The sequence below is a fragment of the Erithacus rubecula genome (genome assembly GCF_903797595.1).
Source record: "Erithacus rubecula genome assembly, chromosome: 27".
Classification (NCBI taxonomy): domain Eukaryota; kingdom Metazoa; phylum Chordata; class Aves; order Passeriformes; family Muscicapidae; genus Erithacus; species Erithacus rubecula.
In genome coordinates, this window is record NC_136679.1 from 4,325,195 (window position 1) to 4,337,231 (window position 12,037).

General features: G+C 62.7%; 1 protein-coding gene across 2 annotated transcripts; it reads right to left on the minus strand.

Moving 5' to 3' along the window:
* Positions 1–237: 237 nt before the first annotated feature.
* On the minus strand, positions 238–11,932 carry ARHGAP27 (Rho GTPase activating protein 27). 2 transcript variants are annotated; one of them, XM_079327655.1, is made up of 15 exons: positions 11,334–11,932; positions 10,393–11,074; positions 6,875–7,294; positions 5,966–6,181; positions 5,398–5,465; positions 5,220–5,307; positions 4,001–4,105; positions 3,522–3,620; positions 3,364–3,454; positions 3,113–3,232; positions 2,557–2,655; positions 2,207–2,284; positions 1,921–2,055; positions 1,412–1,517; positions 238–1,298 (listed from the first exon to the last, which is right to left on the minus strand). In XM_079327655.1, exons 2-15 carry the CDS (start codon positions 11,053–11,055, stop codon positions 1,121–1,123), a joined length of 2,466 nt encoding a protein of 821 aa, XP_079183781.1. In that variant the 5' UTR covers positions 11,056–11,074; positions 11,334–11,932; the 3' UTR covers positions 238–1,120. The 2 variants fall into 2 exon arrangements, with proteins under 2 accessions (XP_079183781.1, XP_079183780.1); XM_079327654.1 differs by having other exon boundaries at positions 241–1,298; positions 5,398–5,654.
* Positions 11,933–12,037: the final 105 nt, after the last annotated feature.

Consider the following 12,037-nt stretch of genomic DNA (forward strand, 5'->3'; position numbering starts at 1 on the left):
AAAGTGTCTCAGTTGAATCCCATACTGTTCCCATCGGGTACCAAATCACCATCCCTGCACTCCTGTCCCTTTGTGTCCTGAAAATCCTTGTGCCCCAAAATGACCCCACTGCACCCCAAAGTGTCTCTGTCTTGTCCCAAAGAGTCTCCCCTGCAGCCCAGCTTGGCCCCATCACATCCCCACATATCTCCACCTCACCCCAAAGTGCCCTTGCTGTGTCCCCAAGTGTTCCCCTGTGTACCCCAGCCATCCCTGTGTCCCAAACTGCTGCCATGTGCTGTCCTTACCGTGTTTCAAACCAAGGGACATGTCTCATGTCCCCCACACCTCCTCCTCCTGCCCCTGCCATGCTCTTTATTGTCCCCATTATGTCCCAAATCAGTCCCTTGCCATCCTTTTTGCATCCCATCCTGTCCTGGCTGTGACCCAGCTCGTCACCATCATGACCCAAAGTGCCCCCACCCCAGGAGATGGCTCTGGGTGATGGGAACTCATGTCCCATGTGTGGCTGTCATCACATCTCACTGTCTGTGGTGCCATTTGTGGTGACACAGTGTTTAGTGACGCAGCCAGGAATGGTGTCCCAGGTCACTGCTGTGTCCTGCAGCCTCAGGTCACCTCATCCTCATGGGGTACAAAGGCCATGTGGTGTCCCCAAGGGTCACCAGGAGCCAAGGAGCACGGAGCTGTGCCACCCACATCCCTGGGACATCCCCATCCTGCCAGCAACACCTGGCCCTTGTGTCAGAACAGGCTCTTTATTTGGGAACGGGCTGGGGGCTCCAGCCATGGCCCTGCCCGGCCTCTCCCTGCCCGCCTGTGGTGCCACTGCCCAGCAGGCACTGCACACTCCCTGTTCCCAGCTGGGAACGCCAGCCCGGTGGGCTGGGCACTGCAGGGCTGCACTGACCTCGGGGACCCACTGAACCCCACACACCCCTGGGGCTCCAGCCCTGGATCAGCCCCAGTGCGACAGGGTGGCCAAGCCCCCCCAGAGCCGGGTCACTGCGCTGCCCTTCATGGAGCCACCACCAAGGTGACACACGGCCAAGTCCTTCCTGGAGATGCTGCTCCATCAAATCCCCACTGCTGGGCTTGTCCTCGCAGGTGTCCCCAGGGTTTATCCCTCGGGGAAGATGTATCCATAGTGGTTGAGGATGTGCTCCACCACCTGGTTCTGGAAGACCATGTGCATGGCCATGCTGCTCTCCTCGCTGGCCGGCCGCAGCAGCGTGGGGCCGAAGACGATGGCAACGCTCTGCACCGACATGCGGTTCTCCTCCTTGTGCTCCACCACCCTGCAGGAACAGGGGACGTGTCACCAGCATGGCCCTGACCCTGGGGACTGTCCCCAGACTCGTGTTCTGCCTTCCTGCAGCGGGCTGGGTTTGGGGGAACAAGGGGGTGTCACCTGCAGAGGTGGCGGAAAAGGACCTTCATGGTGTCGTGGTGGGCGGGTGGCAGGGACAGCACCAGGTCCCGCATGCAGCGGCCCCGCAGGGACGGGTCTTGGATCTCTGCCAGGGAGGGAGGGCATGGTGGGGTGCTGGCTCCAGCAGTCACAGCATCCCTGTCCCCGCCTCCATTCCCATCCTCATTCCTTTCTAATCCCCATCCTCACCCCATCTCCATCACCACCCCATTCCATTTCCTGTCCCCAATCCCATCCTTATACCCTTCCCCATCCCATCTCCATTCCATCCCAGCTCCCATCCTTGTCTCCATCCCATTCCAACCCCATCCTTGTCCCCATCCCATCCCATCCCATCCCATCCCATCCCATCCCATCCCATCCCATCCCATCCCATCCCATCCCATCCCATCCCATCCCATCCCATCCCATCCCATCCCATCCCATCCCATCCCATCCCATCCCATCCCATCCCATCCCCTGTCCCATCCCCTGTCCCTGTCCCTCACTGATGGCAGCGATGAACTTGTCAAAGTGGCTGAAGGGGATGAGTGGCTCCGGGAGCTCCCTCAGGAAGAGCTTCAGTGCCCCAGTGACAACGTGGATGTCCTCCCAGCGCCCATCATCCAGGTCCAGATGCTCGTCTGGGGGTGGAACAGCATCTCAGGTGTGTCCAGAGCCCCAGGGATAGGTGGGGCGTCCCTGGCTGCCCTGTCCCCAACCCCAGCCTTGTCCCTCTGCCCCTGAAGGGGGTTATACCCCATCATCCCTCACTGCCATCACAGGTGACCGTACCGTGCTCCACCTTGTAGCGCAGTTTCTGGATGGTGGCCAGGTTGCCACTGACCCGGTATAGCCCATCAATGTCCAGACCTGGGCAGATGGAGATGAGGGAAAGCTCCCAGTTAAACAGTCCACCATGGGATGGGACATTAGACACTCTTGAGGGAACTTCAGGTCCCCAGGTGTCCTTGCTGTCCCCTGGAGGATGTCCACAGCCAGGTGGCACATGGTGACAGTGGCCAGTACAGCTGTGTTGGTGCCCACAGCAGCCATCGCCAAGCTTCCAAGGAAAACCCAAACATCCCATGTAGGCTGTACCCAGAGCTGTCCCCATCTCCCCATCCCTGTCCCCAGGGGGGTACCTCTCCTCTCCACAGTCCAGATGCACTGCAGGACGAAGTGTGGCACTGTTGCCCGCTCCCGCTCACACAGCGCCACCAGCGAGCAGCCAAAAACCTGGTCTAGGAACACAGTGGGGACATGAGCATGACCAAGGGACGCCAGGAGGGTGGCTAGTGGGGGACAGGGTTGGGGATAGAGGGTCTTGTTCCCATAGGAGTGTCCCACGAGGGTGACTGGAGGTGATGGGACACATCCCAGCCCATCACCAAGATGTTGGGTCAAGGTTGGGCTTGGTCACTCAGCCTGGTGTCCCAGCTCCACCCCTGGCTGTCCCAGCTCCATCCCTGGCTGTCCCAGCAACACTCCTGGCTGTCCCAGCTCCATCCCTGACTGTCCCCACCCGCCCTCCAGCCTGGAGACATCCCCAGGGATTCAGCCCTATTCCAGCATCCATCCTTGATAGGCCCTGTCCCGACACCCCATCCCAGCACCCACTCTGGATTTACCCTCATCCCAGCACGTGTCCTTGATCCAGCCCCATCCCAGCACCCCCCGACCCAGCCCCCTCAAACCCACCCTTGATGTAGCCCCTCTCCCGCAGGGATTGCAGCGTCGGCCGCCTCTGCAGGAACTTGCGGAGTTTGTTCCGGACTCTGTTGGTGTCACTCTCGGCACTACCTGTCACCTGCCCGGCCGCTGGCGGGGACAGGGCACAGGTCAGCACCGTCCCGAGGGTCCGAGGGGTCCCCCGGCCCGTCCCACCCCCGGGACCCGCAGGGTGGGTGGGTGTTTTTTCCGGGGCTCCCGTGCCCATCCCGGGCACTCACCTGCCCTCCTCTCCTCGCCGCCCCCCAGCTTCTCGCGGGAGCCGAACTCAGCCCGAATTTCGGCCTCCTCCTCCGCGGGGATATCGGAGCCCTGAGGAAGGGGAGCCGTGAGCCGGGGCCGGGCCCGGGGCGGGGCGGAGGGCAGGGGCCGTGCTCACCCTCCGGCCGATGCTGTCGGCGATGGCGCGGTGCCAGCCCGTGATGATCTGCTCCGAGTCGTGCTGGATGAGGAATTCCGAGCCCTCCCGCGTCCGCAGCTGCCGCAGCAACAGGCAGAGGTCAGGGAAAGGGCACGGGGCGGCCCAACCAGCCGGATTTGGGGAACCAGGATGTGGCTGAGCCCGGCGCCAACTCCGATGGCACCAAATGGAGCCGTGTGCGGGGAGCTGGAGCGGCTCCCCCCTGTGCAAAGCCCCTCTGGGAGCCAGGATGTCCCCGGGTGACTTCTCTGCCCATCAGAACGGGACAGTGACCGGCAGTGCAGTGTCCCTGTGCTCCCACCCTGGCACGTCCTCAGTGTCCCCACTTCCACCCCTGCACCACTGCTGGGACGAACTGGGCAGGTGTGGCATTGCTCTGTGGGCCACGGATGGACCCTGGGGTGTGACCAGTGTCCCTCCTGCTGTCACCTGCTCACCTCCAGGACATTCTTCTTGCTGGACTTGTCCCTGCCAGCCCAGGTGAGGGTGGCCCCGCGCAGCTCCACTGTGTGCTCGGGGGTGGTCAGGGTGCCAGGGTGCTTCTGTGGGGACAAGAGGATGAGGGTGGCACCTGCCCAGGAGGGTACAGGGACACTGGGATCCTGGTGGGGAGTGTAGGGTGCCCTCCTCTAGAAAGGCAAGGTTGCCAGATGTCCTCTATGGGACCCCTCTGTCCCCTCCTATGGTCTCTGTGAGACTAGGACACGGGACTGCTGTGGTGGGGTGAGGTCATGGCCACTAACTTGGGGGCTGCCATCACCTCAAAGGACATTCCCAGCCTTCCCTAGGGATCCCGGGGGGCTCCAGCTTTGGGTTTCCTCTCAGTGACATGGCAGGAAGAGGATGGCTGCCCCCAAGGAGGGAGATTTTGCAGGGGGAGAGCATCAGACCCACTGCTTCTCCCCATGCTCTGGGTTTTGGGGTGCTTTGGTCACGGTCCCCCTGCCCCAAGAGCCTCTGGACCCCCAGACAGAGCCCTGAAACCCCGAAGTGAAGCCAACACTGTCTCCCCCAGCTAAGGGTCCCCTGTCCTCCCCCCCACCCACTGTCAATGTCACCATAAGGTGTTGCAAGACCCACAGCAACTTCTGCATCCGGCAGCAGCTGCTGGGCACTGCTGGGGGGGAACTGGACTGGGGGGGGAACTGGGGACAGCTCTGCTTCCTCCTGCTGGCTCCCACCTGCTCTGGGTGCTCCCTGCGGGGAGGGTGTGTATGCTGGGGGGTTGAGCAGATGTGTCGCAGTGCTGGGGTCTCTGTGCAGGGCACCTGCCCTGGCCTGTGGGTCCTGGTCCTATCCTATGGGTGCTGGTCCCACCTTGCAGCTTCAACCCCAGCCTGTGGATCCTTACCCTATCCTATGGATGCTGGTCTTACCCTGCAGATACTGGCCCCATTCTGTGGGTGCTGGCCACAGTTTCCCTTCTCCAAGAGCCTCCACACACCCTGGACAGAGCCCTGAATCCCCACCCCAGAGGTGAAGCCAGTACCGTGTTCCCGGTGGGTGCTGCCCCTATCCTACACACTGGCTGCATCCTGTGAGTCCTTGTCCAGTCCCATGGGTGCTGGCCTTGTCCCATGGGTGCTGGCCCTGTCCCATGGACACTGGTCCCATCCCATGGGAGCTGCCCTGCCCCAAGGCTATTGGGGCTCTTACCAAGGCACTGGCAGCTGAGTGTTTGGAGTCCTTGAAGAAAGTGAGGATTCCCCCTTCCAGCACTGTCCAGGATGAGCTCCAGTTCTTCCTGGAGAGGAGAGCAGGGGTCACACAGTGGGATAGCACAGCCCCTACCCCTGCTGGACTCCAGGGCCAGGGGACACCGGGTTGTTCTTACCGGAGCCGCTTCCCTCTGTCCACTGTCTTGGTCCGGTTAAGCACCCCGGCTTTTTCAAGGCTTTTAAACTGGAAAGTAAAGGTGGGGGTGTCAAATTTGCCCCTTGCTCTCCCTGGTGCTGGGGTGAGGGCAGGCTGGGTGCCCCCCTTCTCCTCCTTGCTGCCCGGTGCTGGTGACACGGTGCCGTGCCAGGCGAAGCGCCCGCTGTCCTGGCTGGAGCCGCTGCTGGCCCGCTCGTGGCGGCCGCCCGATGGCACCTGGGCAGGGAAGGGTCAGGTGATGCCCCAGGTGGCCCTGCCAGGAGGGGGCTGTGCTGTGCACCCACGGCACCCCAGAGCCCCTGCAGCCCCTGCTCTGTGGGCTTGTGAGAATGTTTATCCCTGGCAGTCACCCCTGTGTGCATCTTCATCCCTGATCCTGTCCCCCCCACTGCTGTCCTTGTTCATAACCTATCCCTGTCCCCATCCCAGTTCCTATCCCTGTGTTCATCTCTTTTCCATTCTCTATCCCTTTCCATTTCCCTGTCCCCATCCCCATCCTCTACCCTGCTCCCATCCCTATCCCGTACCGTGTCAGGGGCAAAGTGCTCGGAGTAGAACGTGATTCCCTCGGGGTGGCTGTGCCCGTACCAGCCCGGGGGTGACCCCAGCTCCTCGGGGTGCCTTGGGGACAGGCAGAGAGAGGCCCCCTGATCATACGAGCCCACGGGCGAATAGTCCTCCTCGGGATAACACTCCAGCTCATCTGGAGACAGGTTGGGATAATCCGTTTCTGGAGTGGGTGGCTGGAGAGAAGAGACAGTCAGTTCAAAATCTTGTGCTCAACCAAGAGATCTGCATCCCTGTGTTGCTCACCCAGGTGGGGGCTGCCTCATCTCCATGATCTCCATTCCCATCTGTCTCCATTCCCCTACACCTCAATCCCATTCCCATTCCTGTTCCCATCTCCGTCTCAGTCCCATTATCCATTCCCATCTCCATGTTCATCTGCACCTTCATCTTCATCCCTGTCTCCCACCTACAACTTCATCCCTGTCTCCATCTCCATCCCATCCCTGTTTCCATCTCCATTCCCCTCCCTTCCATCCCTGTATCTGTTCCCATCTCCACCTTCTCCTATCTTCATCTTCATTCCCCATCTCCATCTTCATTTCCATATTCATCTCCTTTGCATCTCCCATCCTTTCTCAGTCTTCAGCTCTGCTTCTTTTGTCATTCCATCCCTGTTTCCATCTGCATTCTCATCCTTTCCTGCACCCCTGTATCCATACCCATGTGCATCTTCACCTCCATTCCCATCTGTCTCCATCTCTTACCATCTCCATCTCAATCTCCATCTTCATTGCATCTCCCACACCTTTCTCAATCCCAATCTCTACCTCTGTCTCCATTTTCATCCCATCCCTTTTTCACCTCCATCCCCATCCCTGTCTCTGCCCCCACCCCAAGCCCATCCCCGCGCCTCGCCGGGTGCTCACCCTCTGCTCCATGGGACCGTACCACGTCCCCCCAGGGTGAATCTCCCGGGGGCTGCCTGTGTCTCCCGCAGTGGGGGGGTCCCACGACGTCTCACCTGTCACCGAATTATAGAAAAAAGTCTGTCCGCTTCCTTCATCCACGTGCTGCTGCCACTCGGGGAGCTCCGGGCTGTGTGCGAGTGAGGAGGCGGGAGAGGCGGCGGGACTCACTCCATCCTGCCCGAAGGGACAATCCCACGTGGTCTCGCCCGTCACCGGGTTATAATAAAACAAATGTCCACTGTCCGTGTCCGTGTGGGTTTCCCAGTCCGACACGGAGCCGCTGGGCTCCTCTGGGGCTGAGCTGGCAGTGCTGGCCTCCTGCAGCTCCTGGATATTGAGGTAGATGGGATCAGGTGTCTCCTCCGACTCCTTGTGTACCTGGGGAACACGGATGTGTCACTGCTGCAGCTGGGATGGCATTCCTGGGATGTCCCCAGTGTGGTGTTCAGGTGAGGTGCTGAGGAACAGATCCTGCCCTGGCTGCTGGGTCGCCCCCTGCCTGCACCCCCAAAATGTGGGGCAGGAGATGCCACTGATGGGGTGCAGGAGGCCAGGAGGTGGAGAGGGGCACCCACAGCACCCAGAGTGGGGCACATGGAAGGACATCGAGGTCCCCAGAGCCAGCACCTGTGTCACTGCTGCCTGTGTCACCTGCTGATGGCAGCACCCTCACAACCAGCACCACGTCACTGGCACCTGCACGACCCACGGCGTGCAGCACCCTCATCAGCACCTGCATCACTGGTACCCAGGTCACCCACATCATCAAAACCTGTGTCCCTGGTACCCACTCATGCTGCACCTCCATCACTGGTATCTGCATCACCTGCATCATCCACACCTGCATCACTGGTACCTGCATCACCCCCTGGATACAGCACCCACAGCACTGGTACCTGCATCACCCCCCGGATACAGCACCCACAGCACTGGTACCTGCATCACCCCCTGAATAGAGCACCCACAGCACTGGTACCTGCATCACCCCCCGGATACAGCACCCACAGCACTGGCACCCAAACCATGAACATCCACAACCTCTGCACTGCTATCTGCCGTCCCAACACCTCCAACCTACTCATCCCCTGCACTCCCAGCCTCTGTTCCCACCTCTTCAGCAACAGCACCCCAAAACTCACATCCATCTCACCCATGCTTGCACCCCAGCACCCTCATCATCTGCACCCTGAGACACTTCAAGCAGCCACAGCCCAGGTCTCCCGCCCAGAGCCGGATGCCAAACCAGACAGTCCTATCACCACATCCCAAAATAGCATCACCAGCACCAGCCTGGCTGATCCTCACCCGTGGGGATGTTTGGGGTAGGGGGATGTGTCCCCTAGGACCAGTAGGGTGCTGCCAGTGGGGAATCCCCTCCTGTCACCCTTTGATCTCCCCAGTTTTACAGCCTGAGTGTCTCACTAATGGCTGTGGGGACAAAGGTCCCAACTCCAGCCCTGCCCATCACCATGAGGGAGGTGACTCATGAGTGGGTGCACTGTCCTTGGGGACACCCTGGATCAGAGTAGGACAGCAGATAGATGACACCCCTCACCCTCTCCCCATTACCCCAGGACTCCCACACCAGGGTGAGCAGGGCCAGAAACCAGCAGGGGGTCTGGCCTCCTCCTGGGGTCAAGGGACATGGGGGTAGAAATGGGGGATCCCTGGCACAGAGCCCCCCTAGCACCTCTCTCTCCCCCATGGGTGCATCCCTGGGGGTTTCTCATCCCCGGGGGCAGCTGGGTGCCCCTCCCTGCTTTAGGATGGGCATTGTGGCACCTGCCAGTGCCCATAAACCTCCAGGGAAACCCAAGGGGGAGCCTAGAAAGGAGTGACTCCAAAACACCCCCATCCCTTGGCTGGGTGCACCCTTGGGTGCTGCCTACCTTCCCCAAGTGCAGCAGCTGCAACGCCCTGTTCCAGGCCGGCTGCGGCCCCCCCCGCGCCCGGTCACCCATGGTGGGGACACCAGGGACAGCGGGAACAGCAGGGTGGGGACAGCCGAGGGGACCCTGCGAGGCTCCGGTAACGGCACCAGCACCCCGAGGCGGGCCCTGCACCCACCGCGCTTCCTGCCGGGGATCGAGGAGCGGAAGAGACGCCAGGGCGGAACTGGCCTCTCTGGGGGCTGTTGTCACCCATCAGCCACAACCTGCCACTTGTCACCCGCTCTGGCAAAGACAGGGCCAACCGAGCAGGAATTGCTTCAGGATGATGCTGAGCAGGAATTGCACTGGGATGATCCCCCCAAATTCTGGTGTCACACTGCGCCACCAGGAGCTGATTTGGGGCTGCTGCATCCCCACACCAGCGGGATCATCCCAGCCCATGGGGGTGGGGGGCACAGATGGTGACAGGACTGACACCACCATGGTCCTGCCATGCCCAGTGCCGGATGGTTTTGGCGCTGGCTGGATTTGGGAGGGAAGGGGAATGCTCCCGTGGTGGCACTAGGGTTGGGAACTATGCTGGGGGTCAGTAGCTTTGGCTGTGAAAAGAGCACAGCTGGGGGCACAAGATGTAAAATGGGGTGTAAAACACAGCCCCCCAACACCAACAGCTATTTCCTCCAGCAACTCCCCCAGGTGGCACAATCCCTCCAGCTCCCCCTTGGAGTGGGGGACAGCCAGGCTTGGGGTGCTCCAGGTGCCTGTGGTTACTCCAAAGCGAGGTGCTCAGGGATAAGTGAGGAGGGGACAAGGTCGTGAGACCCACCCCTCTGCCACCACTCTCTCACCCCGTGTACCCCAGCCCGCGTTGCTGGCAGGTGAGCAGCCAGGGGGGAGCCCCGCCCTTGGGTGACCCCCTCAGGGAGGTGCAGCCCAGGGGGTGTTGGCAGAGCCCTTTGCTACTTACTGCTGTGGGGTCAGCGTGGGTTTGGGTGTCGGGGCGCTGGCCTGTGCCGGGGTGCACCCAGCACCCACCTCGGTCAATGGGTGCTGCGCCCAGGTGAGGCTCCCGCCCCGGCAGGGAGGAGCTGCTGTGCTTCCCTGTTAACCCCTTTCTGCCTCCTCTCATCCCGGAATGCTCTGGGAACCTCAGGAGGACACTCCACCCCCCTGAGTTACACCGAGCCCCGAGCACCACGGACTGCGGGGTTCTGCAGAGTGGGGGGCTGGGAGAGCTCGGGGGTGCCCATGATGGTGGGGAAACTGAGGCACAGGCCAGGGGGCTGAGGGTGGAAGGGGGTCCCTGTGTGAGGGTCACTCACACCCCCGAAATGGTTAATCCTGGCAAACCCCTACGGTGGGGTCACCTTCAGGTTTGTCAATGGTGTCAGCTCGGTGGGGAAACGTGTGGGGTCCCAGGAGTGGCTGCAGTGCCGGCTGTCACCCCACTCTGTGCTGGGGGTCACAAGGTCATGGCGGGGGAAACAGCCACTGAATCAGCCGAGGGGCCCAGGCTCAACATCCCTACCCGCTAACCCCCTCCCAGCGCAGCTTTTGGGGACAGCAGTGGGGATGTCACCGTACCTGCGAGGCGGGGCCGGCCCCAGGCCACCTCCTGGCCACGTCCCTGTCCCTGCCGGAGGGGCAGAGGGTCTCGGAGCGGCTCTTCCCGAGCGGCCGAGCGTGTCCTGGGGGGTCCCCCCGTGCCCCCATGGCAGTGGCACTGCGTGCTGCTGGTGTCACCCGCGCCAGGTCATCCAGGGAGTGCGAAGGTCTCACAGGCTCAGCGGGGTGCGGGGTCAGCCCCGTGAGGACCCGAAAAGAGCTGAGTGATGAAGGTGAGTCCCTCCTGGGCACCGAGTCCCTCCTGGGCACCGAGTCCCTGCGGGACACCGGGCACTCTCCTGCCGGCTCTCCCGGCTCGGCGGCGCCGATGAACCGATACTCGTAGGCTGGCGGGGGCTGAGGGACGAGCGTGGCCGGTTCTGTCGCAGCATGTCCCGATGGAGGGGGGTCAAGCGGGGCTGGGGCGGCGATGGGCGGCAGCTCCTTGACGTACTGGGCCGGGATGTAGAAGGGTCGGGGGTCCCCGCTCCTGCGGACGTGCCACCAGTGCGGGTTGGTGCGTTTGAGCAGGACGTAGCGCTCGTTGGGTTTGATGGAGACCAAGGTGCCGTCCTTGGCGCGGTACTCGAAGCCGTACTCCACCAGCACCAGCGCCTCCTCCGCCGGCGCCGCCGCCTCCATGGCCTCCCCGCGCCCCCGCCTGCGGGACACGGGCAAGCGAAGGGTGACGGCAGCGCCCAAGCCCCCCTGGGCTGAGAACCCCCCAGCCCAGCTCCCTCGGGGTCCCCGCTGAGCCGCAGCCCTAGCGGCCTCTCCGCGAACCGCCCGAACCTGCTGGAACAGTCCTGGGGTCACCGCCACCATCCCTGCCACCTTGCCCGAGACCCCAGAGCCGCTGAACCCCCGAAACCCCCGAGCCCCCGAGCCCCGGTCCCCGAGCCCCCGAGCCCCGCTCTCACCTGCGGCCGGCGCTGGGGCGGGTGCGCGCCCGCGGTGCAGCTCGTGCCCTCGCCGGGCCGGTCCCGACTCGCCCGGTTTCCGCCGCCGCCTCGACGAGAGACGGGGCCGGGCTCGGCGGCGGCTCCGGGTGGGTGCCCGGCCCCAGCTGCAGCACGGGGCGCTGGGGCGCGTTTCCTCCCCGCGGCGGGCGGGACGGGACGGTGGCGGAGGGGACCCGCTGCCGCCCGACGAGGAAACGGCTCCTCGCGAGGTTCCTGCCGCAGGAAGGGCCCAGCCCCGCGGCTCAGCCGGGATCTGCGCTGCTGCCGGATCTGGCACGGCCTCCCTGGGCAGTGGGATGGGGACCTCATTAGGGGGGCCCCGTGGGAGCTGCCCTACCCTGGTTTTTGTCCCCACGCACCCACCTTTGTTGGTGGGCACATCCCGAGTCCTCACAGAACATGAGTGGTGGAGAAAATAACGATGGGAGAGGCTGACACCAGTGGGGAGTAGCCGGGAAGGAAAATGGGGCAGGGAAAATGGGGACGGGACCCCCAAGCACTTGCCCAAGCGAAACCCTGGAGGATGGAGGATGGGCAAGAAGGATGGGGGGTGGGCAGGGAGGATGGAGGACAGAGGACAAGGGGTAGGCAGCATCCCCATTCCCAGCCTTCTTCCCACAGACACAGTGTCAGGTTCAAACTGTGATGAGGTCCCACTGCAG

Coding starts and splice junctions, on each gene's coding strand:
- ARHGAP27 (XM_079327654.1), bottom strand. CDS start 11,055: ATGGAGGCGGCGGCGCCGGCGGAGGAGGCGCTGGTGCTGGTGGAGTAC. Junction 5,655..5,965: donor AGCACTTTGCCCCTGACACG/GTACGGGATAGG, acceptor TTCCCTGCCCAG/GTGCCATCGGGCGGCCGCCA. Junction 1,518..1,920: donor CAAGTTCATCGCTGCCATCA/GTGAGGGACAGG, acceptor CCTCCCTGGCAG/AGATCCAAGACCCGTCCCTG.